General features: G+C 37.6%; 2 protein-coding genes across 3 annotated transcripts; both read right to left on the minus strand.

Moving 5' to 3' along the window:
* Positions 1 to 17: 17 nt before the first annotated feature.
* Positions 18 to 4,188, minus strand: il12bb (interleukin 12B, b). Of its 2 annotated transcripts, XM_042009206.1 has the most exons (11): positions 4,079 to 4,188; positions 3,929 to 3,985; positions 3,746 to 3,800; positions 2,652 to 2,745; positions 2,451 to 2,552; positions 2,182 to 2,364; positions 1,452 to 1,557; positions 1,117 to 1,286; positions 739 to 899; positions 533 to 651; positions 18 to 406 (listed from the first exon to the last, which is right to left on the minus strand). In XM_042009206.1, exons 4-11 carry the CDS (start codon positions 2,743 to 2,745, stop codon positions 379 to 381), a joined length of 963 nt encoding a protein of 320 aa, XP_041865140.1. In that variant the 5' UTR covers positions 3,746 to 3,800; positions 3,929 to 3,985; positions 4,079 to 4,188; the 3' UTR covers positions 18 to 378. The 2 variants fall into 2 exon arrangements, with proteins under 2 accessions (XP_041865140.1, XP_041865141.1); XM_042009207.1 differs by having other exon boundaries at positions 3,746 to 3,985.
* Positions 4,189 to 6,879: 2,691 nt separating this feature from the next.
* ubtd2 (ubiquitin domain containing 2) lies at positions 6,880 to 17,730 on the minus strand. Its single transcript, XM_042008406.1, has 3 exons — positions 17,566 to 17,730; positions 14,538 to 14,774; positions 6,880 to 8,233 (listed from the first exon to the last, which is right to left on the minus strand). The coding sequence occupies exons 1-3, from the start codon at positions 17,633 to 17,635 to the stop codon at positions 7,722 to 7,724; spliced, it is 819 nt and encodes a 272-aa protein (XP_041864340.1). The 5' UTR covers positions 17,636 to 17,730; the 3' UTR covers positions 6,880 to 7,721.
* Positions 17,731 to 26,180: the final 8,450 nt, after the last annotated feature.

Genomic DNA, 26,180 nt, shown 5'->3' on the forward strand with positions numbered 1-26,180 from the left:
AAGTGTTAACATCTTTTACAGTTATTTACAATTTAACAAGGACAACCAGTGCAGTCAATAAAGATGCTCAAATCTTTATTATGAAATGTAATTAAACCTTCAGTTGAAAATTATTAAAGATAGTTACAAATAAGTTATAATATGTAAAAATGCTCATTTATTTTAATCAGATTATAAAAATGTTTAAACAAGAAAAACAAGCATCTTTAAAAAATGCACCTTAGTTCCAGAGGAAACTTCAATGAATGATGAATAAATACTGTACATGTATACATCCACTTCACTCTGTGCATCACATCAAAAAATAAAAGAGGTGAGAACTGAAAGAGTATTTAGTCCAAGTTTTCTTCTTTCATGGCTGCAGTGCAGTGACAGACCTTAGTACTTCACGTCATTTTTATTCACTCTGGAAAAAAGATAAGTTGGAGTGAAACGGTTAGCTTCATATATAGGAAAACCGCACATTTTTACACCACTTTTAACTTAAGTACCAAGCTGTTCTTACTTCCAAAGGTCAGAGCAATATACTTACTTGAACTGACTCCAGTGGCTCCATGGCCCCATGGTGTGCTTATCCTGAGCCCGCACACAAAAAACATACTTCTTGGTTTTGATGTTGACCTCATACTGGGCTTTATCAGTGGTGTTATTCTGCACAAAATAATGTGTAACATTTAAAAGTCAAAGAAATACAGCTAAACTAGAAGTCAAGGCATGCATTTGAATTAGATTTATTACCATTATGAACTCTTCACTGTGACAGAAATGTCCGCTGGGGACAGCTTTGACCTGGAAGTGAAGACCAAAATAGGTGCAGGGCTTCTCCCAGGAGTCAGGATAGTCCCAGCTGAACACCCTGCCACTACTGATATGCAGATTAGGGAGTTGTGCTGGCCTTACTAGATAATACGAAGAAAAGGAGGGAAACATTGCAAAGAGGATAACTCAAGTCAGAATAGATGGATAAAATACAACAATGCAACCCTATGTAGATCAACCAAAACATGAGTAATAAAATACCACAAAAAGCTCTCCTTATGCATGCAAAAATAATCAGCCCATTCTCCTTGTATATGTGTGTTAAAACAAACAGGACATTTAAATAAAATGACTTACCAATGTCTCTCAGGTAGAAAGACTTTGTGTAGCCCTCAAGACGAGAGTAGCTGTGCATGTAAATGGTGAGGGAGATGCGGTGTTGTTCCTCGTTGTAAGAGCAGCTGGCATCCTGGCAGCTAACCCCTGATCCATCAGCATCCAGCACGCAGGGAATCTCCTCTGTAAAACTGGATTCAGCACAAACTGTTAAAATACTATCTGAAACAGCTCAAATGTTCAGGAGACCCAGAAACCAAACACAGAGGTGGCTTTGCAGTGATGATTTTGGAGTATAAGCTTGCTTTAGATATGTAGGAGATATATTTCTGCAAGATGACCGTGTTGGTCCTTACCGTTCAGCCTTTACCAGGAGCACAGCAGCATGGGTTCTGTACTGTGTTCTTTTCCAGGTGCAGTGAAAGGAGCCATTGTAGTTTGGTGCTGAGCAGTGGATGTGACCTGAAGGGACAGCAACAGTGTCAGTTTCTGCCTCTCCTTGGTTTGTCAAACACTTTGGTATTTCAAACATTAATCAACATAAATAAATTCATGTGAGTTTAGCTGTAGGATGGTAATATTGTTTATTTGCTAGTAAGAGGAGCAAAATGCTTAGGGGAAGCTATTTTAAATTGATGTTATATATATATATATATATATATATATATATATATTAAACCAGTTTAATTAACTATCTTGTGGCATTAAATACATAAAAAAATATCTCCGCCTGGACAGCAATTTCTTCAACCTGACCCCCTTTTTTTTTAGAATGTTTTGTGCATCTTCACAACTTGTTGGTGTCCTTTTAATCCCATTTATGTTGTCTGATTTTCGACCACCTCTACCAACATCCTCCTTCCCCACCCCAATCTACTATCCCTCTCTCTCCATCACTCTTATCTCAGCAACTCAGTGACATCGAGCCCATGTCTTCCCAAATGAAAGCCTCATGCCATGTCTAAATAAAAGCAAATCTTTATTTCTGTCTTTTCTCTCACTGTACACCTTCTTTGTTCTTATTCCTTCCTCTTCTTACCTCTTTCCCTCTAATTCTCTTTTCATCCTCCTTCCATCTTATCTCACCTTCTGCAGGGGATTCTTTCTCCAGTATGACAGTCCTGTTATCTGGTTTTAGTCTGACCATGACCACAGTGTGGTTGAGGTATTCTCCATTTAAATGTAAGTGACAAGAGTAGTTTCCTCCATTCATCTCTTTCACCAGAACTTTGACCTTGTTCCCCTCGAGAGCTGGCGTAAACGCCTTACCTGAGACAAAAAGCAATGATGTCAATGATTCAAATACATAAAAAAAGGTTGAAAAAATGTTTTTTCTGTTTTTTCTCTTTTCTTACCGTTTTTCTTCCAAAACACAGGTTTGTTCTGATAAGCGTCTCCACAAGTCAGAGGAACTTCTGTCATCGTACCATGAGCAGTAGGCACCCTCAGGACCAGAACTGCATAAATAATAATAAAAAATATTTGTCTATATTTTCTCTATGTAAGTTTAAACAGGGAAGGTTTGAAGGCTATTGGGTGGAGAAGGAGTTACTGACCATTATCCATGAGAATCTCAAGATTTTCTGGTTGGCTGTCAGAAGTGGCACAACATAGGCCAGCACAAAGAAATATAAGGAATAATGAATGCATCTGTAAAAAAAAAAAAAGTTAAGAGAACTATTAGCAAAGAAGAAGAAGAAGAAAAAAGGATGGTGAAGAGAATTGAAAACTTAACAAATACCCAAGCACATAAGTGCTTCACAAAATTATATTGCAAGCTTGTATATGTTGACAGATTTCTTTGTCTGGGTTGTTTAAGAAATCAAATTGAGAATTAGTTTACTAAGAACAAAAAAAGCCCAACAAACAAAAGTAGAACAACTTTGTACAGAGATTTTATCTGCTGACCCCAAAGCATGCTATGCTATTTTTTGGGGTCAATGATCAAAACAGATCCAATGACAGCTAATGGGAGGTGAAACAATCACAGTGTATATGTATAATTAAGTGAATGAGTAATCGATTAAACTATATGTATAAACAATGTATGTATATATATATATATATATATATATATATATATATATATATATATATATATAGTATGTATAAAAATTTATACATGAGCTTCAGAACAACAGAAGCTTTATCCATTCATAACTAACTTGTTAGAATGATCAAATTATTATCACTACTTCTTGAATTCACTAACAAATATCTTTTCATATAGTATTTAACTGCCAGATTCCTTAAAAGAAATCTGACTTTTCTATGTACATATCAGGATTAACCCATTAAGGCCCGACCCATGAAAAAAAGGTAAGAAAAGTCAATTTTTTAAAATGTGAGGTCTTTATTTGACCCTTTAACGAAATGTAACAAAAAACTAACATTTTTGGGGGGGATATCTACATTTATTACCATGTGATATATAAAAAATATTATAATGTGGTTTTCTGCTTCTTGGTATCTATTAAGGGGCAGAAGACAAGTATCAGATTGTGTTCAACAGGATTCTGAGCAAAGTTTATACCATAAATTGAAGCAAAATGTATGTAAGAAATATGTCACGTCAGGTTCTTATGGGTTAATATAACTAAATAAATTAAAAAAAACAAATATATATATATACATATATAGTTGATCTTACCTTCACTTCCGTACTTGATCCTGTTATCAGACCAGTGAGAGGGTTGTGTGATGTGCTGCATTCAGTGGCAGTATTTATATATGGCAGAAGCAGAAGACTGAAACCACCTCACCCCATGTAAGAACCCCCTCACCCCATGTGAGAGGAACTATAAGTAAAATAAACCTGTAGCTTTACCCTTACCTGTGGTATGACAGATGATGACCAGAGCAATTTGATCCCCTGGAAATGTCAGAGTAACTAAACAAATATTGAAGCATAAAAACAGATCAAAAGTAAATCTTCATCTACTGTGAACATTCACCTCTGACATTTAAGTCGGCCTTTGCTCACCTCAGTTTACTGGGTCATGTGGAAGATGACAAATCTTAACAGAGGAATAATTCCTATTGTGCTGCAGTATATTCCACTCCATTCTGAGCGTCATTATTGCATAGCCACATTGTTAATTATTAGGGAAGTAAGAACAACAAGAAAGGGAACTGAAGAGGCTCAAGTACACATGACAAAGTGTAAGTATGGTCATCGGGAAATACAGAACAGGTACCCTGGAAAAATGGTCATGAGAATATTAGGAACAAGAACATCAAAACATCTGACTCCACCATAGCAAGATGAAAGTCATTAGGATGAAATAGCAAAATATCCATTTTAACTTAATATTAACTAATGCAAGAGATGGTTTTGAAACACATTATTTGACTATCATGAAAAAAGTACTAATATCAGTAACTGAACACAATGTAATGATCAGTGGAGTTTTTATTATTTTATTACATTATTTATTTTTTAGCTTTGTCTTTAACATTTATTGTATCTATGTTAGCGCTCGTCTTTCTGTAATGAGACTATTTCTTATAAATGGTACACCTTTAGCTTAAATATAGAGGGATTTTTTTAATTCAGTCTTGCAGCTTATGAAAAAAGATAACAGATGAGTATTGCTCAGTGAGTGTGTGCTCTGAAGTTTTAAATCAAATCACCTCTTTTCTCCCAGTGTGTTCATTTGAAAGGAAACAATCCCAGTTTGTTTCTTCTAAGTGAAAATGCAAGTAAAACTCAACACACTTCAAATACACATGTTGATGTGTCATTGAAAGTATTACAGTCTAATTTTAGTCCCATGTGTTTAAAAAAAAAAAAAAAAAAAAAAAAAAGAAGCGACTCCCCTGTTTCAGCTTCTGTGGTTTGATTATGTAATACCACATGGATTTTACACTCATTTTATTTTCCATTTTGCGTCTTCAACTCCTAAATGGCATAACTTTTAACATTTACTTCCAAATGTCAGGTGGAAGCCCCATTCATGGGTACATTCCTGACTGATTGATATTTAATTTGTTTTCAAGCTGTTGTAGTGTAATATTTTGGAGAACTCGGGAAGGAAAAACCAAAAACTAGGATGACATTCCTTAAAATACTACTGTGTGAGTGTAGTGAAAAAAAAACACAAAGCCTCTTTCAGGACAGTCGCTGGCTTTTATAACAGGGCCACAAAATCTCCTTGCAGTGTTATAGCAGGTTTGTTGTAAACATAAATGCATGAAGTTGGAGTATGATCACATATTAGGTGAGAGAATGACCACGTGCCCAGCCCCATAGTAAACCTTGTCCGACTGAATTGGAAGTTCTTAAAATGTAAGAACATAGCAGGACTATCAAATGAAGATAAGTTGCAAATGGTTAACAAGGGACATCAAAGACCTGTGCAAAACAATCATATAATTTACTATGTCTGACCAAAAGTGCCTGTGTATAAAGGATTATCACACGCTCGCTCTATGGCTACTAAAGGTTACATTCGTAAAACACATAACCAAATATGTATATGTGTTGAAAAGCTTATAACTATATATATATATATATATATATATTGCACTTAATGGTAAAATATGTATGCATGCCAAATACTGAGAACACATGTGGATATATTAAGCCCAAGGTGACTGGATTGGAGAACAATGGGATTCTGATGTGCCTGCCCCCTGAGTTAGAGACTCCTTAAAAATGCAGAGTAAGGGTTTTAATACATAATTAGATTGGTAGTAATGGAGTAACATAATCTGGGATAGATGCTTAAAAATTTGGGGGGCAAGGCTCTGAGAACTGTAAAAACAGCAGCCTTTGCAGCTCCACGCTATCTTCAGAAACAGTTTTTGACTCAAAACTTTTTCTACTGATAGGTTTTGAAGACTGATAGTTTTCGCCTGCTAATTGCTGGGATAGGCTCCAGCTTCCCCGAGACCCTGAATCGGACTAAGTGGTGTAGATAATGAAATGATTGAAGAACTATTTTTGGGCCTGATGCATCTTCACAGACTGAGTTTCATGTTAGTAAACTACAACACTCTGAGTGCAGATTTACAGCAGTTCCTTCTGTCCAAGCCTTTGTGCATCAGTGTTTTTTCAATGAATTTATCATGTTCTGTCTGATAAGAGCAAGTGGACTATAAAGAAAGGTGAAACAAGGAAAAGGGGAAATTACAGGGAAACTACTTTGTTCTGTTGCACTAGATCATTTTAGTTATGCTGCAGTAGGCTTTGGCTGCTGGGGGATATCATGATACACTGAGCAACTTTCAGCACCATGAAGATGTGACATTGCTTGTGTTCCTTTTTTGCTCTTAGTAGAATACCCCTGGGCTAAAGTTATGGCTCATTAAAACGTCCTGTTTGTTCGCTCCACCACTAACTGGTGAAGGCAGATAACTGCCCTTTCTTAGTCTGTTCCTGCTGGACGTTCGTCCTCTCCACTGTCACCTGTCCTCTCAGGCATGTTTAGGATCAAGGATTTAAATTTACTCTAAGAGGATTTGATGGAATCCATTGGTTTCCTTGACTGGTTTTTTGTCTTATTTTGTTTTATTTTCAAAGAATTGGCATTATATGAACACATTCATTTTGAAGAGGACTAATGTAGATTATATAATCAGTTCCCTTTTATTGGAATATAATAGTTTTACATTGAACTGGACTGAGATGGCTTTGTCTATGCTGGGTGACTTTTGTAATCTGGGATGTCTTTGGACGGAAGTTAAATGACACTGCCCAAACACGGTGGCTTTTTTTTTTTTGTCTCACATCCTCAATAAAATAAGAAAATATTCAAATGAAATAATCAGACAGAAATCAAGTAATATAAACAATGTTCAATTTTAATTAAAAACATTCTATTTTTAATCAAAATATGCAACTATGTTCCTGATGTCCATCCTTTTGCCACATGAATAGGCGTGGTTTGTGTTCTGATCATATGAGCATCCACACACACACACACACACTTATTCACACTCACAACCAAAGGCTATCTATTTACTGTTATCACATGATTGACTTGATTGTTCAGTGAAGCAGGGATAAGTGAAGTATTGCAACCACCAGGAGCTTGGTAAAAACGCTGTCATACCCTCGGACTTTTTAAGGAAATATCTGTGTGCCAACTAGTAATACAAATGTTCTCTACAGCCATCTGCATGCTGAGATAATCAGCTAACTGAAGTCTTTAATTCCAATGCAGCTACAAAATTGTTGAAAATCTTTCCCTCTCAACAGTGAATTGAAATGTTATGAAAATGTATTACGAACCCTGTAGCCTTATAAACTAAATTAATTCCTTAAAAACAAAACTTAAATGGAAACTGAAACACAGAAACATTCAAACCTCAGTGTTGCTAAGAAAACCATTTGAGCCATCTGACAAAGTTCTCTTTTTGTAGTTTGGTTTCCATAGGAACAGTTAAAAAGACTTCAAAAAGCTCAAAATTTCAACGTGTAAAACCGAGAGGAAGAGTCTTTTCTCAATACAAGTCTTTATGTTCCAGCAGACCGCCAATATCTGCCCAAACAAAGACCTACCCAGCAAAAACAACTGAGAAGAGAAGGATTAACTTTAAATTCTTTCTTGTCCCTTGTTATCCTCCTTCTTTTAAACTGCCAGGCCTGTGGTATGCCCTCTCCTTGCTGACAGCTTGAGATTTTAATTCTCTACCAGCGTCGGCTCTTGAGGCAGAGCAGACACTCCTTCCATTGCCACTGGCCCAGAGGCCTCTGGTGTGTGTCCCGGTGTCATTGCAGGCTCTGGTGGCGGACGCTGGCTGAGGATGACCTGCACTACATAGTCCCTAGAAATGTTGAGTTGGTCCAAGCGCAACCTGTCTGTCAGTGGCCGACCTGAAAAAAACCAGCGCTGGGTTGGGGCAGGCACGCCCTCCTGATTTTGCAAACGACGCTTCATCATGCCCACTGTGTCTGTTGAACGAACTGCCAGCCGGAGGTCACGACCTGTGGAGAGCCGGAGCCGGAGCTGGAACTCGCCACCTGAGCCCGGGTCGCTGGCGCTGCCCGTGGATGCGTCAGCAGCCCCAGAGTCTGGATCGGAACCGTCAGGCTCATCTGAGCGCTCTTCAATCATGTTGACGGGAGGAGAGAGGCAGTAGACTGGCAGCTGGTATCGATTCCCCAGCTCATCGTAACATTCAGTCAGTGCTCCTGGAAATAAGCAAGAAAAGGTAGAAAATAAATAAATAAAAATGGAGATTTGCCCTTTTTTTTCTGCTTACCATGTTTCCACACTGATATTAGCTTTTAAGAGCATCCAGTGGTATTTGACCCTGTGATCTAATCGAATAAGTTAACAATAAATAGGGAAGTAATATCTATTTAATGCATAATTTGTGAGATTATGGAACTTACGTACACACACTGGAAGCTATAAACAATCACCTCATAGCAAGTTGCAGGTTACAGTAACCCACACACCAAAGTAAATAATATAAAAATGCCTGTCTACGCTTTAGTAAACGATTAACTGGGAAGTTCCACTTCAAAGCAGTAAACAAGTTAATTGGACATCTGCAAAGTTTTTCATTTTCCACTTTGTATTTAAGGAATAATTAAAATAACAAGGTAAAAATCACGATATATGTCTTGCTTTGCCTTAGGTGGACAACTTATTGGAACAACTTGTTAAATAAAAATGTTATTTTGTTAGCTTCCAATATTGCAATCAATACCTGAAAGTCGCGCATTTCTTTACACCCCCCCCCAAACAAAGCTTACGTTTCCCATTTCGCTGTAATAAAATAAAAGAGAAATGAGAATCAGAGTCAAGCAAAAACCAAGACTGGGAGAAAAGATCTGAGAGCGAAACCAGGAGGGAATGTCATGTTTTGGAATTCTTTATATGTAAAAAGTTATTACACTACTGGCATAGTGTGATTCAGACAGAGAAAATTTCATAGATGAGGAATAAGATGTGGTGTACAGGTCATATTGTTCACTAGGGGACCCCCTAGGGTCTTTAAGGGGATTTCTGGTCACCATTTCTACTCTGGTATGAGTATTTTTGATTTCTGGTTTATCTTTTTGAACATTTATTACCTTATTTATTTTTTGGAAGACATCCTAAAAATGTTAACAAATAAAGCATGACATAGGGGAAAACTCCTAAAAACAGCAAGAAGACCAGTTCTCAAATGCTTTTAAAACATTTAAAATGTCAAGGCACCACTCTCAACTTTATTTCATGACTGAAAGTGAACCACATGCCACTCAACATAGAGCGGGTTGAGTTTTGTCGAAAGTGAGCATGAGATGAGTCAGCAGAGGCCCACAGGATTTAGGTCTCTGCTCTCTCAACGACAGCAGCTGTGGTCAAGGTGAGGCTTAGGGAAATAGTTTCTGGAGTCACTGTAGGAGTGTGGGAGTGGAGAACAAACAGTGAGCATGACCTCTTCTAAAACTATATAGTAATATGGACAGAAAGTGATACCTTAACAGCACCTACCCCCCCCCCTCAAAAAACACCACAGTGATGCAAAAAAGCCATTCACTACTTTAATCCAAAAACAGTGACATACTTCCATCACTACAGTTGTACTGTGTGAAAAGGCTTTAACAATAAGGAGTTATGTAAATCAAACTGTTTATCATTTTTGGCACCAAACAAATTAAAAACTTGGCTACAATCAGAGTTAATGAAATTGATATAGAAAGAGTGTATGAAAATAAATTTCTTGGAGTTGGAAGCTTTGTTGGAAGCCTCATAAAAAAAATGTGAAAATGTCAAAATCCATCACCATATATTATAAAACAAAGGATGTCCTGAACAGAAAGTCATTATACATGCTTTATTGTTTTCTGCTGCTTCTATTTATGACTTATTGTGTAGTAATATGGGTTAATGCATGTAAAATCAACACTCTTCCTATTTTTAAGTTACAAAAAAAGAGCTATGAGAATTATAAATCAATCTAACTTTGTAGAACCAACCAACATTTTGTTTGTTCATTTAAATAGCCTTTAATTTTATGATTTAGTTTGATATAAAATGGCACAGTACTCAGAAGCCATTTGAAGTAGGAGAGTAAATATGATTTAAGAGGAACACATAAAAAAAACAACAAAAAACTAAATAAATAAAAAGCAGAGATGTGTTTCTGTTAGGTGTTAACTTGTGGAATAGTTGCGGCAATGACTTCAAAAGGTGTAGTTCACTATTCTCATTTAAAAACATGTTTAAAACTAAAGTACTAAAAAAAAAATCTATAAATAAAGTATGAAGAAGAGTAATAATGCAAATACTGAAACATTTGGCTGTGTCTTCTCTATGCTTGGGAAGCGTCTAGTGACAAGTCAGTCTTTCTAATGGATATCTCGATCAGTGATGTCTGGAGCAGGTTTTATTGTTCTGAGCATTATCTGATATTTTAACTTGATTATATTTAAAGAAGCTTCTTAAAACCTAAACTTGTTTTATTTTTATTGTTTTATTTTTAATATTGGCATTTTAGCCAAAATTTAAAAAAGGTACAGTGTGTAAGAACTACTGGCATCTAGTGGTAAAGATCGGCATAGAAATCACCTCTAATGCCAAGCGCAGTTGTGAATGGACGGTGGCCCCCAGTGGCCAAAATTCTTCCAGACATAAACATGTTTTTATTTACAAGTGGATCCAGCAGAAGCGAGAGTGTAACACAACGGTGGTTTTTAGCTGGCTGACAGCACGCCTTATCTTTAGCCTGCCTATCTCTGTTCGCTGATTAGCTGCCATTAGCTCCGGGTTAGCTTGGTTAGCTCTCAGTTTGATGGGTGTCAATCATCCACCCCCACCTTCATAGTCCTCCTCTCAGCTCCACCTCTTCCCAATGGTCCCAATCTTACCAATCTAACACTAAAATGTAAAGCTTCAAAGTGGACACACAGCAATCTGATGTTAAGAAAACTGTCATCACTTCTCATACGACTCGGCAATAAGAACAGAGTGGGAAAAGCCTTTTGTTTAAATATACCTTGGATTCTTTTGTTGCCACAGGCCAAGAAGAAAGAACACAAACTGCTGGACGTCTGCCTTTCCCCTCTTTTTAACTTTTTTTTCATTCTTCTTAATTTATAATTTAAAGAAGGTGTCGTGCCGCTATTAGTAGCTACTGCATCTATCACTATCTATCTTACACCCCCGCTGGTAGGGTAGGCTTAGCTGTGGAACTGCTACAGAGATCAGGGTTGACCAAACCAAACCAAGCATGATCCCTTGTTGGAATTAGGACTGTCTTCTTATTTATTTGTTCTAAATCTGATTTTCGGCATCTATAATTTTTTGCCACATTTCTTTGCCACAGCTGGTAAGTGATTTGTTAAGCAGTTGTTTGTGATTTACATTTTTTCCCGAAACGTAGCACAAAATGAAAGAAAATTTGTGTTTGGTTTATTATTTTTCTTCTTTAATAATGCTAGTTGGTGTTGAATTATATATGATTAGGAAGTCTAATTAGTCACCTTTACAGCGAGATATACTTGTAAGGATTGTGCGTTTGCGGACAGACAGAAATACGTGTGGGTAGTATCCTAAAAATGTGCCAAAATCTCTGCAATATTCCAGTAGTCTCCTGTTGGTATTCACTCCTGTTTCTTAAGTACTTCCAGATGTGATTCAGTCAGAGATGTATGACTGGCACCTAAATGACACATAGACATATCAGAATATGAGTCTAGAGCCACCTTATATCTCCAGACTCCTAACTCCATCCTTCAGGATTACAATGCTCTTCCCCACAGAGCCAGGATCATCACAAAGTACATGTAAAATTTGGGAGTTGAGAGAATGCAATAACCTGTCATGAATGCAGACCTTAAGTAAAATTGAACACTAGTGGGATCAGCTTGGTTGTTCTGTACGTGTTAGAGTGACCAACACAACCATACTAACTGACCAGCTCCTGGTTGAGGAATGGGATGCCATCCCACAGCAAAATGGGACCAGGCTGGTGACCAGCAGGAGAAGGAGGTGCCAAGCTGTTGTGACTGCAAATGGATATTACACACGCTACTCAGGTCTTTGACAGTGTAAAATTAATAGAATAAAACTGGCCAGGGTGTGTGTGTGTTTTTTGTGACTACTGTGGGAAAATGGAATCCTTCAATTCACCGAGCAACTCAAAATAAGAAGGCTCACCAACAGGAGAGTTGTGCACTATTTTGGGGTGATGCTTCTTCCACAGAAGCAAGTTGTAATGGATCGTTGTTGTAAAGGATACTAATCAACCTTTCCAACCATGTATAATACAACACTAACTGGTGTTATTATAAAGAAGAAATAACAGACCAAACACAAATTTTCTTACATTTTGCCCTAAGTTTATTTGTTGGAGTGGTAAAGCAAAGCTAAAGGAGTTAATCTAAACTGAAAGAAGAAGAATCATAAATTTAAAAGTACTTCATTATAAAATTAAATTGGAAAACAAACTGATTATAAGTGGACTCATTGTCTAAAAGTAAAAATGGAGCGGCAACATTTTCTGAGTGATGAAAATGTTTACTGATCTGCCCGCTCCTTGGACTGCAGTGCTGGTGGAGTGAAACAGTGATGTCAGTTCTGGGGAATCCACAGCTGCAGCCCAGCAGGATCTGATCTGACCCAGCCAAACTATTGGGAGGGATGGAGCAGGACAAAATACGATCTTTACAAAAGGCCTGTCACTGGTTCTATCAGACACTTCTATTGCATTCAAGCAAAGCTGTTTCACATCTTTTGAGACTACCTTACAGAACACTGTCCATCTCTGGCTTCCTGCAAAGGAGCTGCTGTGGGGTATGAAAATGTTTATGCTGCTGGCTGCACCTTGAGAAATTAAATAACTGACATGCAGAAAATGATAATTTAAAATATACAGCCCCCATGATGCTGTGCCGTTAAATATAAAAATTATTAGAGCAAGGCGTGTATTTAGTCTTGACTTCAAACAAGAATTAAATAATCAGTTTGTGAAGTTTAGTTAAACTCATTCACATATTAACCTTCTATTCTTATTATGACACCATTTAGTGCTTACAAGGATTATATCTCAATGATTAAAAGAGAAAAAAAAGGACCTTCTCAGTCCTTGGCTGAGGCAACATGATTGAGATTGTATGCATGAGGAATAATGAGGAATGACGCGCATGCACAAATGAAGAGCCTGATCAAGTAGTTGATAATTACTATGGAGATTTTTTACTTTCTGGGTCAGAACAATATCAGCGCTAGACATTTTTTCTATGGAAGTTTACATCTCATACGGATATGAATGTCCTGACAAAACTGGAATTTAAACTATTTCATTGAACTGAGGCAGGATCACATATTAAATAGATAAAAAATATCAAGCAAATGTTTTCATTTCGATGTGGATTTTCTAAGAACACAGGAAGAACATTATGTACACAGACTAAAAAGCTAAATAAATATATCTTCGCTTTGGCAGGGTTCTGGATGGAAACTTGACCACAGGCTGGAAAACAGCTCCCAAAGCATGACACTACCACCCCAAACATACCTCTGGTCTTCTTCTTTGTGGCCTGTCTTATCTTACCATAAGACTTCCTCCAAATGGCCTTTTCTTTGTCTGCGTGGTCGACTGCAAACTGAATGTTGTTTTTCTTAATCCATGTTGTTATAAAATATATAAAAAATGATCATCATGATCACTAGCAAAAAGTTAACAGGCTCTGCTAACTCAAAAGACACCATGGAACTTTGAGCACCCCTATCCTATGGGTTTATGCAAACTTGTCATTCAGAATATAATCCTGTTTATTTTAGTACTTAGTGTGTACTGTCTTTGGTATACTGAGTGTTTATTTCTATTTGTTTAAGTCCTATTTTTGGGGACCAGAAACACTCCCTTTCAGTTCATATTAGTTGACTCTTTTTTGTGGTATATATTGTTCTTCCTAACCGCTGAAGTCTAAAATATGGCCTTGAACTTTTATGAACTGCTGGCTGAATGATGTAGACGTTTAGAGTCTGGTCCATATTCACTGAAAAATGAATAACAATAAGATGGCAAAAAGGACAACATGGATGTCAGTCATCCAAGCTGCATTAAAAGTCAATGTGTGGCAAAGTTTACTTCCATCTATTGTACTAAAGCATCATATTTCAATTGGAAACTAAAAGACACTTTGTGTCAAAGCTTTACTGTATTGTTTTGGTTCTCATTTCTAACACTATCACAGTAGTCTATAAATACTTCTAATCTAATACTGTGTAGCTCCTGGTACTAAGGTCTGCTTTCTGGTGGCAGAAATGTATGTCACATCCTGTCAGAAGCATCACAGTGACTCTGACATAATTTGCCCACATCCTGTGACCTCTTAACAGCAGACCTTTTTGACTCTTCGTAACAGGAAAAGCAAACATAAAACACATTTTTTTGACTGATCAAGTGTCCCTGAATGCCTCGATTTTACTAAGGGGGAAAAAAACACTGAAATATTAGTAAAATTAGTGAAATGCAGTGAAAATGCGCATTACCGTGTGGCAGTGTGATGCTGGCTCCGTCAAGGATGGCCTGAGCCAGTAGGTGGTCGTTACTCTCAAACGCGCTGGCCGCAGCCCGCAGCGCATCCCAGATCTCTTTCCGGCCCTCAAATGCTGGTGCCGTATCCCAGAACTCATCTCTCTTGCTGCGCAGCTGGCCTTCAGTCATCGGGTAGTCACTTTTCCATTTAGGCCGCTCTCTCTTCAGGGGCTGATTGCGCCCTAGAGCCACTAAAAGTGAGGTCAAAAAAGAGCAAGTATGAGAGAAAGAAGACAACAGGATGGTGGGAAAGTAAATGCAGAAGAGGAATCAGAATGATGGAGGTTGAGGTGAATGCATTGAGGATATGTAGGAAAAAGAAGAATGGGAAACACAGAAAAAAAAATTGGACGTATAACAAAATAGTAGCAAGAATTACCAAAATAAGCAAAGAAGGAAAACAAAAGCAAAAGAGAAACAGTGGAAGATCCAAATAAGAAATAAGTTTGGGAGTGTGAAGAACGAGAAAAACAAGACTTAGCATATCTAGAATAAAGCATCTATCTTTTAATGTTGCTCAGGTGCAGAAATGATCTCAAAAAGTAGTTTAAAGATGGAACTATACACTATTATTTTATATGGAGCAGACACAACTAAAGCTGGTGATGTTAGGTTACTAGTTAGAGTAATTGTGGCATCAAACGGTGCTCCATCTGCAGAAGAATGTCTGATAAATAACATAATCTGGATCACCACTGAAGGGGACGACAGGTACTGCATGGTGTGTGTGTGTGTGTGTGTGTCTCAGTACGCAATCCAGGATGTGGAGTTGAGTTACACCTGCTGCTGGTACATGTGCATTGATCACATGGCATCAACCTTTACTGAACTTTTAACAGTGAATAAAGTCTCTGTGTGACTTTCTTCACGCTTGGTTACTTAAAATTCCAATAACTCTTGAATAACTAAAGTTATGCACAGCTTAAAAAGTAATCAATTTAAACATAACCCAAAACCAAAACCTTTGTTTATAAGATATAATTGGTTTGTAATGTTGCTGCAGGAAAAATAAAAACATAGAACAATTTAACTGCCAGACTTGTTTCCATTCATCAGATAGATGAGAGTTACAAATGTACCATTTATATAATTTATTTCTCATTTTTAAATGTTTGTTTCATCTGCTTTTGGTTTAATAGCTTAATTTCTGTTTAAAAGTGCAAACTGTATCACCATCAGTCGAGGTGGACTGCAATCACTGAAACAAGATATGATGTGATCTGAATCCCTTTTCCCCTATTTTGAGCACCCATGATTAAAATTAGTTTAAGATGTAACACACAGCATAACTATTAACATTTTGCTTTTAAGGCAAATCAAGACAAAAAAAATTCAAATTAGAAGAAGTCATTTATCAGATTTGCAAAGCTAAAAGTGACATAAAATTACCAAAAAGCTGATCAAAAATTTATTTTCCTTCAATCCCTGAATGAATATCTGTAGATTATGATATTGAATCATTGTATTTATGCATCAGCCCAATTTCCACTTCAAGTGCATGTCAATAATTCACAAATATATCTTAAATGCTAGCCTACTTGGCTGTGCTTCAACAACTCCTGGAGAATTTATGTAGGCCAGGATATGTTATATTTTTACACTACAATTAGGTAGGTAAACTTGCTAATGACATCTGCTCTATTAAAACATAAATGTTCATATGCTGAAGTCTAATTGTCTCATCACTGCTATCAACAGCAAGGGCCTCACATTACAGCTGCATGACTGCATCTGTTATAACACTAACGTAATAAACCCTAACAGTACTGCACACCACGTTTTTAATGCTTATGTGAAATCTAGTTAAGTAAATAGTCCAAGAGATTGATGATGTTGTCAAGATAGATGTAGACACAAAGAGGAAGACAAACAGGAAATCAAGCTTTATCTCAGCATCTCTAAAGCCTTAAGTCTCCTCCTCCTCGCTCAGATCTGTCTCCCAGCCGGTAATTAAAATAACTCAGTGGCCAGCAGTGGATCCCCTACTCAGACCAGACAAACCAGCAGGAAACTTTCCAACAGAGTTGCCTACAACACTTTTTCTTGATTAAAGCCTATTTTAAAAGATCCCTCTGGTTAATATAAATACACTCTGAACACAGCTGTCCCAGCTCAGCTCCATCTAGGAGCCTTTAAGCTTGTCATAAGCCCCTCTTGTAACCGAACAGCATCTCCTTTGTGAAATAGCAAACACTGGAAATGAGTTGCCTTTGCCAGTGTCACAGCTACTTGTGTTTAAACCATTCGGCTCCCCAAACTTTGACAACACACCCTACACTGCTTACTGCTCAATCACTACATTAAATCTATTCTGTTGCAGTCTTCTGTGTAATGTATATACCCGGTTCAGTTCACATTGGTGCTTATTGATCATAGGCCATGCTCACTAAATGTAACTGCAGCCAACTGTCAAATTACACTGTCATTAAGCTGCAACCCTTAGGTTGGGGCACCTCTTCTCCAGCACTTTCAATTACAAAACATGCTCCAAAAATATGGAACAGATAGTGGAAACAAAAGACTTAGATTAGTCGTAATGCATCATATATAGAGCTAAAGGTGACTTGAAGTTAGACAGAGTTGGAGAATAATTCAAATCGCACTGAATCACTCCTGAGCGCTCCCTTGCATGCCACTGATGCCTGTGACCCATATTTGCTTGTACAGAAAGCTAGCAAGCTAACTAGCTACGTTTTAGCCGGCTAGCTCAGTCAAGAACAAAGGAAGGCAACGTAACAGAGTAAATATTCTTCAGTTTTTAAAGTAATGAGGAAAAGAGGTGTCTTTTCTCGCTTTAAAAACGGCTGTGTGGAGGAAGCTACTCCGGAGGTCAGCTCTGTCTGTCTCTGGCTCTGTCTGGCTCAGATATAGAGGAAGGGAAGAAGACCTCCAACCAGGACAACATTGAGAGAGCCTGGAGGAAGCCCTTCAAACAGCCAAGCTTCTAGACACCACAATACGTCGATTAACCCCCTAAGTTACCTCCAGTGCCGTCCGAGTTCTCATTTAAGCTGCCCGAAGAGTCGTGGTGGCTCCCGACACAGCCACCCATGGATGTTTCAGCAGAGCAGCCCGGGTTAGGTAGCTCACCCCCCGGCCCACAGCTAGAGCTACATCCACTAACCCCTCTCTCTTGGTTTTCTCACTCCCACCCCCTCCCCCTTTTTTCTTTTCTTCCGTCCCTTCCTCTCTCCCTTCCGTCCTTTCCTTTCCCCCTTGTTTCCTCCAGTACTCCCTTTCCTTCTTCCCAACCCCCCCTCCTATCAGCAGCATTTACGGGGCGCAGCGGGCATTATCTTCCTCATTTATAAGGAAGGTGGAGAGAGAAAGAGAGATGTTCATATTCGTTGTAAGGTGACCGACAGAAGAATGAAGGAGAGAAACAAGAGAGCCGAAGGAGGAAGACAAACAAAGGAGAAGTGCACTGTAAAAAAAAAAAAGAAAAAAAAAAAAGATGTCGCCTTTGGGGCTCTGTGTGATTGACAGCATGTTGTGGCGATGATGATGCATTTTGACACATCTGTTGTCATGTTTTGTAAGAAGCTGTTGCTGTCCTGATGAAGACATCAAAATACTCATAGATATCAGTGAATGTCGGGACCCTCTGGCCCTTTTACTGCCACCCTCAGGGACTCAATTTCACATTAACATATTCTATTCTATTCTATTCTATTCTACTGACACTACAGTTTGCAGTTTCAATTAAGCTCACAGTTTGGATTACTATTTCAACTTTCTGAAATAGGGCAGTCACCGTTTAATGCAAAACGCACAACTTAAATCCTTTACATGAATCTTTAGACTGATTCTTGCAGCTAAACCAAGCTTAACGTTTTACAATAAAAAGTAGGATTCAGGCTGATCTTTTCTCTCTTGTATAGCACGATCTGCAGGGTTTACATGGAGTTTAGCAAATAATTTAGATTTTCTTACATGTATTTAAATCAGGAAGGAAATAGATTACGTAATGTTACTGATGCTGCTCTACTCATTCTATCCACATCTACATAGTCTTCTTTTTGCAGTTTTAAAGAAGCAGACAACTCCACAAAATTTTCAGTATAGAACTAAATACAACTATTTTGTTATTCATCAAACTTTTTGCATAGGGCAAGCCCATCTGCTCATGAGGTACACTGTTTTTTAAGGTTTAGTTAGATTTCTTTTGTCAGATACCTATAAATAATTCAAGTTTTTCCAAACAGAATGTGTTGTTGCTCCTCTGTTGTCACCTATTTCACTCTATTGTACTTCAATGCCATTGTGGACTTTTGGCATTAAGCTCACCAGTGTTCAGATTTTAGTACACACATCTCCAATAAAATAGTTTAGTTAAACAGACATGGCATTCTATTCTATTCTATTCTATTCTATTCTATTCTATTCTATTCTATTCTATTCTATTCTATTCTATACGGGCTTGTAAACTTCTCACTACTCATTATGCCAGGCCAACAAACTCCTGCTTTGGTCACTATCTTTAGGACTGTCTTAAAGAGACTTGGGTGTAATTTGACACACTGGCACGCATGCATGAACACTCTCACACACAGTTACTTGCACATTTGTTAGGCCGTGCACAGACACACACCACACATTCAATAGAAACAGGATAGCAAGGGTAATTTTACATCAAAGCTGTCTGGAATTACAACTATTTCCCATTGCTGGCAACTGAAAGGAGATGTTCGTGCAGGAGAGAACGTTCCTGAAACCCCTTTTCAGACTAACTGCATAATGTAAACAATGTAATATGAGGTAACAAGTCACAGAGAACACTACTGACATGACCCTTTACACTGTTATCAAGGTCATAGTAGCAGATTTCAGACATGCCTTCTATAGAAAGACATATGTTGATCATGCAGTTGACTGTGGAAATTGAGTAGTTATTTTGTTGGGGATGTTGCTGTTAGGAAGATAACTGGCATGTCACAGAAAGTCACTACCCATTGTTTTGAACACACCCTTTAACAGTGTATTTTAAGTTAACAGGAAACTTGAAATATGCTGTTGTGTGGCTCTGTCTAAACTATGAACTGCTAATCCACTGTAGCCTGGTTATAGGCCTCAATAAAATGCTAAATGTTATCCAGGCAAGAATAGAGTGTTGACTAACCACTCACTGAGAGGGAAACAAGTTCACAACTGATGACTGCAGTGACCTCTAGTGACCTGATTTTGAAATAATTGATATTTGTTCAAAGTAATAAACAGGTTCAGGTGTTTTTTCATCAGAACATGTGGATGACAGTTTAAATTTATTTAATATATTGATAATAGCTGCACAAAGACAATGTTACAGCTGTAAAATGGCAAACTGTTTCATAATGTTTAATAATGTTTTGTGGCTTCACGGCCCTATTTTATTGATGCCTCTTTGTACATTGTTCAGTCAGTAGATGGTGCTGGAGATTTTGTAACAGCAGACTGAGGTCTTCTTAGATCAAAGAACAGTGACACTTTTGTTTGTGAGAAAAAGAAACATTGATATATCTTTTTATTTTAGCACAAAATAGAGCGTGAAACAAGGAAATTTCATGTTCTAAAGATTTTGTGTAATTAAAGACCCCAAGTAGCATTTATTGAAAGAGAATAAATAGGTTTTATACTTCTGTAGCAAGTAAATTAGGTCACTTCAGTTTATTAAATTATTTATTATTCTAAGGCGCTAAACAAGTTCAATACATGTCCATTTATAAACCATCTGGTTCATTGTAATCATATTATGAACCAATTTATATAATTCGTAAAAGAGTTGCTTCGCTAAGTAAAGTCAGTAGCCCCAACAATGGCCACTGTAATTCATCTGACCAGCCACTGCAACATTTATGCTGGACTGTAAAGAAACTTATGAGATTTTTTCTTTTGAAAGAACTTGCTAGCTAAAACATGAACTCAGGAACTTTGCAAAACGGCTGATTAGTCTGGCCACCAAGGCAGTAATCTCTCTGCAGTTGGTCTCCTCTGTTGCTACACAGCCAGTGTTTGCCCAATTTTTCAGCTGAGGAAAGATATGAAACATAAACACACAAAAACTAAATTTAAACATTGGCCAGTAGTCTTTCAAAGACTTTAAAATAATCTCTTCTCTTTCTGCCATGTCTCCCTCATCTGCTGCTCCTCTGTCTCACTTCTTTTCCTGTTCACCACCCTCAGCATGGCCCACCCTTCCCTCTACTTATTGTATGTAGCTAACAGAGCAGCTGGAACAGAGGTTAATAGGAGTACCATTGATTGGTTTATTAAGTACACAGCCTTTTGAGAGGCGCAAAGTCTGTAGACCGACATCTCCCTTATTATCTGTTGCAGTGGTTCCAATTGTCAGACCATTTGAAGACGTGCAACTACCCCATCTGTGTTAGAGATAGGACTGCTCATTGACCCATTGATTTATTGTTATCTTTCAAGTGCTACCCCCACAGGCTGATACCCACAGTGTGCCTGATGGCGATCAGAGATGGGGCTGTTTCAGGCTTTCAAACTGATGAACGGAGACACAGTTGATTGTACTTTGATTGATTTACAATTACCAGCTTTGTCTGAACCGACTTTACCGCCTCCCTGATTCACCACTGTTACACTTTCCTGACAGAACATAGAGAGACAGAACGGGGCTAAAGATGAACAAAGAAGATGAAAGGATGGGGAGTGAACATCTGAATGAGCAACAGCTAAGCATGGTAATAGACAACCAAGCTGTGAAAGATTTAGGTCAAGTTTATCCTGAGGATGAAAGTGGCTTTCAGCATGAGATTCTCAAGATAAAGTGAAGAGTAGGAACATTGTCTGGCCTCTATCAGTCCCTTGATGCATGTAATTTCAAAAGTCAGAATTTTAGAATTCCCCAAAGAAAATTCAACTGGAACAATCCCTAAAGTCAGGTTTTAGTATTTAAAAATTAGAGCGATCAACCCTGACCTCAAAATCCCCGACCAAACAAAAAGAGGCATAAAAGTATCTGCAGTAGTTACAGATATCAACTCCAGCTGCAAATGGAATTGGTAGGAACAAAACACCACTGTGAAGATGCTAATTTTCATTGAGGGTGCTTCACATGCAGCTACAAGGGTGGACATGGGTCGCTTTTACTTTACACAAGCACATAATTACAGAGTGTAACGTCTCACATGGGAGATTTAAAAGTGACAGCAGCAAATCACAGATAAGAATAGAGAAGATTGATTAATTTAACCTCTTTGCAAGACAGCTGGTTTTTCATTCTCAGTCCTGCTGTGTGGGATTGATATCTGTGGTCCAGTCAAAAATAATAAACTAGGCTCATTTCAGTTAGGGTAAATATGCATTAAAATGATTTAACTGGCTTGTTTAAACTGGTTTATCTGCATTTTAAAAAGACATCTGTGTAACATTAATTACTCAGTACCGTCCAAGCTCTTTGGATGAACATGTTGCTTGTATGTGCAAAGTACAGCTTAATACATTGTTACAAGGCTTTTGAATTTGAACAAATTCCTTAAGTGTGTGCACTTCATAAATCTCTTGCATAAAAATTGCATAAAATTTTCATGAACATGAACATTCATTAGACATTTAAGCAAGTCAAAGTCTTAATATATATTTTTTTTGTTTAAATTACTGTCTGAAAGAGCAAAGGGGCTCAAGAGTTCACTGCATTCCTTTCCTAAGTGCAGTCTAATAAATGTTTTGTTAGGCTCCTGTGTTGTATGTCATTAGTATTAATATCAATAGGGACAGGAGTTTTTAGCCATGCAACCATAACACAAGTCTGGCTTACAGAAGTGTCACATTAATACATTAAAATAAGTGGATTTAAACCATAAATTACCACAAATGCATTTAAAATGACTGTGTTTACAGAGACATGGAAAGGGGGTGTGGGAGGAGGAAGAGTTTACCTCCTCTTACTAATTTTGGTCATCGCTGCTGTGGTACTGGTGGATTCATATATCTTATCATTCCAGACGCCTGCCTTTCTCTCTTTTGTTGCCTGTGTGTGTGCACACCAAACATGGACTTGACCTGTTATGTTACATTAACTAGATGGAGATTTATCTGTCTAGTTGCATCTTCAGTTCTCACCCAACAAGTACCCCCACCCATTCCCCATATCCCACTGTATATGTTCCATTTTGCTCCATAAACACCAGTTTAATCTTTCTCAATGTAAACAACCACATTCTTTACTATAAAGTGTGGCATGTGCAACCCCTGGACTTATGTGTATTGTTTCAGATGTATTTGCTCTGGCTTGCTATTTATTACTAGAGTATTTTATAAGGTTAACTCAACAATAAACAGCTAACTTAAAGACTTATATGTCACACCTTCATCTTGGTTGTGAGCAAAAACAATATAAGTAATAACTTAGCGGACCATAAATAGAATTGAGAAAAGCTTGTTTTCATTGATGCCAGGGCATGAGATTGATCTGTCTGCTACCCACAGAAGTCTCTCTATTACTACTGGATAGATTGTCATTTGTAGCTTATTGCAGGGGATGCGTCTGGGTAGAAGTCAGAGGTATAAGTTAGGACAGTGAATGCACCAAGTCTAATGGACTATTCTGGTCAGCTGGATTTGGCACCCATTCTTAGATTTAAGTGTCTTACTTGGATCATCATTGTAGATATTTGCACAGATTTACTGTAGATTGGAAGAAATACAATGTTCCTGCTCTTCATCCAAATCTACAGCGCCCCACTTCCTCCCTGTGAGATTTATTCTAACTTATGATGTTTGCATTCTTCCAGTTTGCCATATTAAATATAATATCAACTTTAGAAGTAGTATAATTATGAACAACAACTCTTTCAGCAGGGAATAAAATACTGTATCAAGATGTGGGAGCATCCAGCTATAATTGCTGTACTATTCATAATCCAAGAGGTTGTTCAGGTTGGTAAAGTTTTAAATTATCTTCATTTACCATAATTACCACCATAGTTATGATGATGAGCCATAGAGTTTCAGGCATGCATAAGGGTTAATCGGTTTTGTCTCACAACTCTACACATGAGGAAATAATATTTAAACCTATTTTAGCAAGAATACTTTTATTTTCTGGCAGTTAACATGTCATAAAACACCCATTTTAGTCGGACATCCCTGCATCTCTGTAGTTTCAGCTGCTAATACTGTTATTTAACTACTGAGTTTAAAGCAGAGCCTACTTGATGTTTTTCTGATACTGTCAGCTCTTTACATGTTTTTTTTTTGCATCCTTGCAAAAGAGCTTGGATGTCACATATGGAAACATCAATTTCTGCCCATATGAGAGATCTTGTGGTTATAGGACGACCCCCTTATGTCTGCTATGTATGCTTACTCTTTTCACAGAGTTGTTTTATTATTATTATTTTTGTTTATTTATTTATTTTGAAGCACATATAACTCAATACATTTGTTTCTGTCTCAGTCACCTGACAGCTGACTGGTACCTTTGTGGTTTGACTGTTTTAATAGGGACTGGAATATATGGATTTATGTTTTTATAAAAAAAAAAAAAAACATTATTCGGGTTAATTTAATTTTATTTGAATTCATTACTTTCATTTACAGAAAGTAAATGTCCATCCATTAATCTATCCATTAGCTATATACCAAGGTTGCAATCCAATAAATATCTTATTGGATTATTTTTTAACATATTAAAGCAAAGGTAGCTCTACATTTTTGTGCTCACACATTTGTACATAGTGTTGAATTGAACTTAACACCTAATATTTTCATCACTTTTGACCAGTTTACAACATGTTATCCATTCATTGTATGTCTGCAGACAGCAGAAAAAAAATTCTGAAGTGTTTTTATATTTTTCTTTAAGTTTAATATTAATTGCATATGCCACAAATGTCAAATTCAGCCACCATTTTGCTTCGGGCTTCCCTATAGCACATAAAAACCTTCTAACCTGCTCTCAGTCAGAGACTGCGTGTCTTCAGTAATATGCAGTTGGGTTGTGGAAAAATCCAGCAGGCCTTGGCAGAGCTTAAAGGGCAATTAGAAACATCATGAAATGAGCCAGCAGAGTCTCCTGCATCACAAGGGAGGGATTAAATAGGTATTCTACCTAATGGTGGCTTCATCCAAAATATCTGGGAATGCACTTAATTTCTTTTCAGTCTAACAGCTGTGATGCAAGCAATATACGCAGTTACTACACATATCTGGTGTGTGTTTCTATGCATCTTAAGATTGCCAGATAATGTGCTACAGCTGGGTTGCCTCCAGGCAACACAGAAATGTGACCATAAACTGAGCCCTAGACACCTCCCTGTCTTGTTTGCATTATTCGGTAACAGTGTGAGTCAAATTAGGTTTTTGTATTTGAGTTGTCTCCTAATGTGCCCTGGCATGATTGGATAATAAAACTGACTAAAAAGAGAAGGAGTAATAGCAGCCTCAAATAGCCAGCATGAATTGACACTGTTGTACGTCTGTTGGTAGTCAGCATGGTACTCTGTCTGCCTGGCTAAGAAGGTGTCTAAGTGATAATCTGATCCTGATGTGATTAGATCTAATCGGGCTTGGTGTAATGTGATCCATTAACGCTCAGTGATTGGATTTGTTAGAATGGTGACTAATGACCTCTGAGTTGTGCAGACCAGTGAAAAAACTGTTTAAAAAAGAGAGATTAAAAATGGTACTCTTTACTGCCAAATGTCCTGTAGACCAACAGCAAGACAAATAGGAGTATTTAACTTCCTGAGCTTCCCTGGACCAATACCATGGGCCCACATGCAAACTTGCATTTATGGCTAACAAGCACAAAAACGCGCACAGAAAAAGGCTGATGAAAATGGAAATACATACATGCACTGACACATACACAAATGCAGTCTGTTACCAAGGCAGGCCTATCAGCACTTCTGGTGTGACACCATATGTTGCAGTGTTGGCAGGACCATAAGTGTTCGGTCAGTGGGCTGCAAACCTGTTAGTACCTACAAAAACACACACATTCAGTTATTTTACTGTCTTCAACCATGTGAGCTAATTTGTTTTTCTTTGAAGTGAGCTCAGTCACTGTTGTATAGACATAAAAATGTAATCTGCATTCTGACCGCTGAGACAGGTGATGTGAAAATGATGATGATAGGAATAATATGAAATTTCAGCTTATAGCTTTTTACTGGGTAAACATTATGGTACATTAAATACTAGAAATGATAAATGACTACAGAAGGAACAAACTCGAAACAGCTTAAAAGCTTTCTCTCCTCCAGGTGAGCAAATGCACATGTGCATTTAGGTGTTTAGATATTTATAGGGTAATTTTAAAAAGACATATAACTAAATGAATAACTAATTGAATTTCTCCAAATAACATCAATAACTTCAACAACACCTGAAAACTTTCCTCACTAAAGCTGTGTGGCTGGATGGATTCATCCATTCATCTCTGTAACACAAGGATCTGTCATGTAAATCTATACAGACTATATAGGAACATCCTGAGATGACATCTGTGTGACTCACAACTCCCAGAATACCACCAAGGTCCCAAATGTCATCTACGAGTTAAGCAAGGCTTCGCTTAGTGTGATGGTTGAGGTTAAGGTTATACAGAGTTCCCAGCAGCTGTTATGCGAAACTAAAGGTCTGTGTTTGTA

This window comes from Melanotaenia boesemani, chromosome 15 (assembly GCF_017639745.1).
Source record: "Melanotaenia boesemani isolate fMelBoe1 chromosome 15, fMelBoe1.pri, whole genome shotgun sequence".
Taxonomy (NCBI): domain Eukaryota; kingdom Metazoa; phylum Chordata; class Actinopteri; order Atheriniformes; family Melanotaeniidae; genus Melanotaenia; species Melanotaenia boesemani.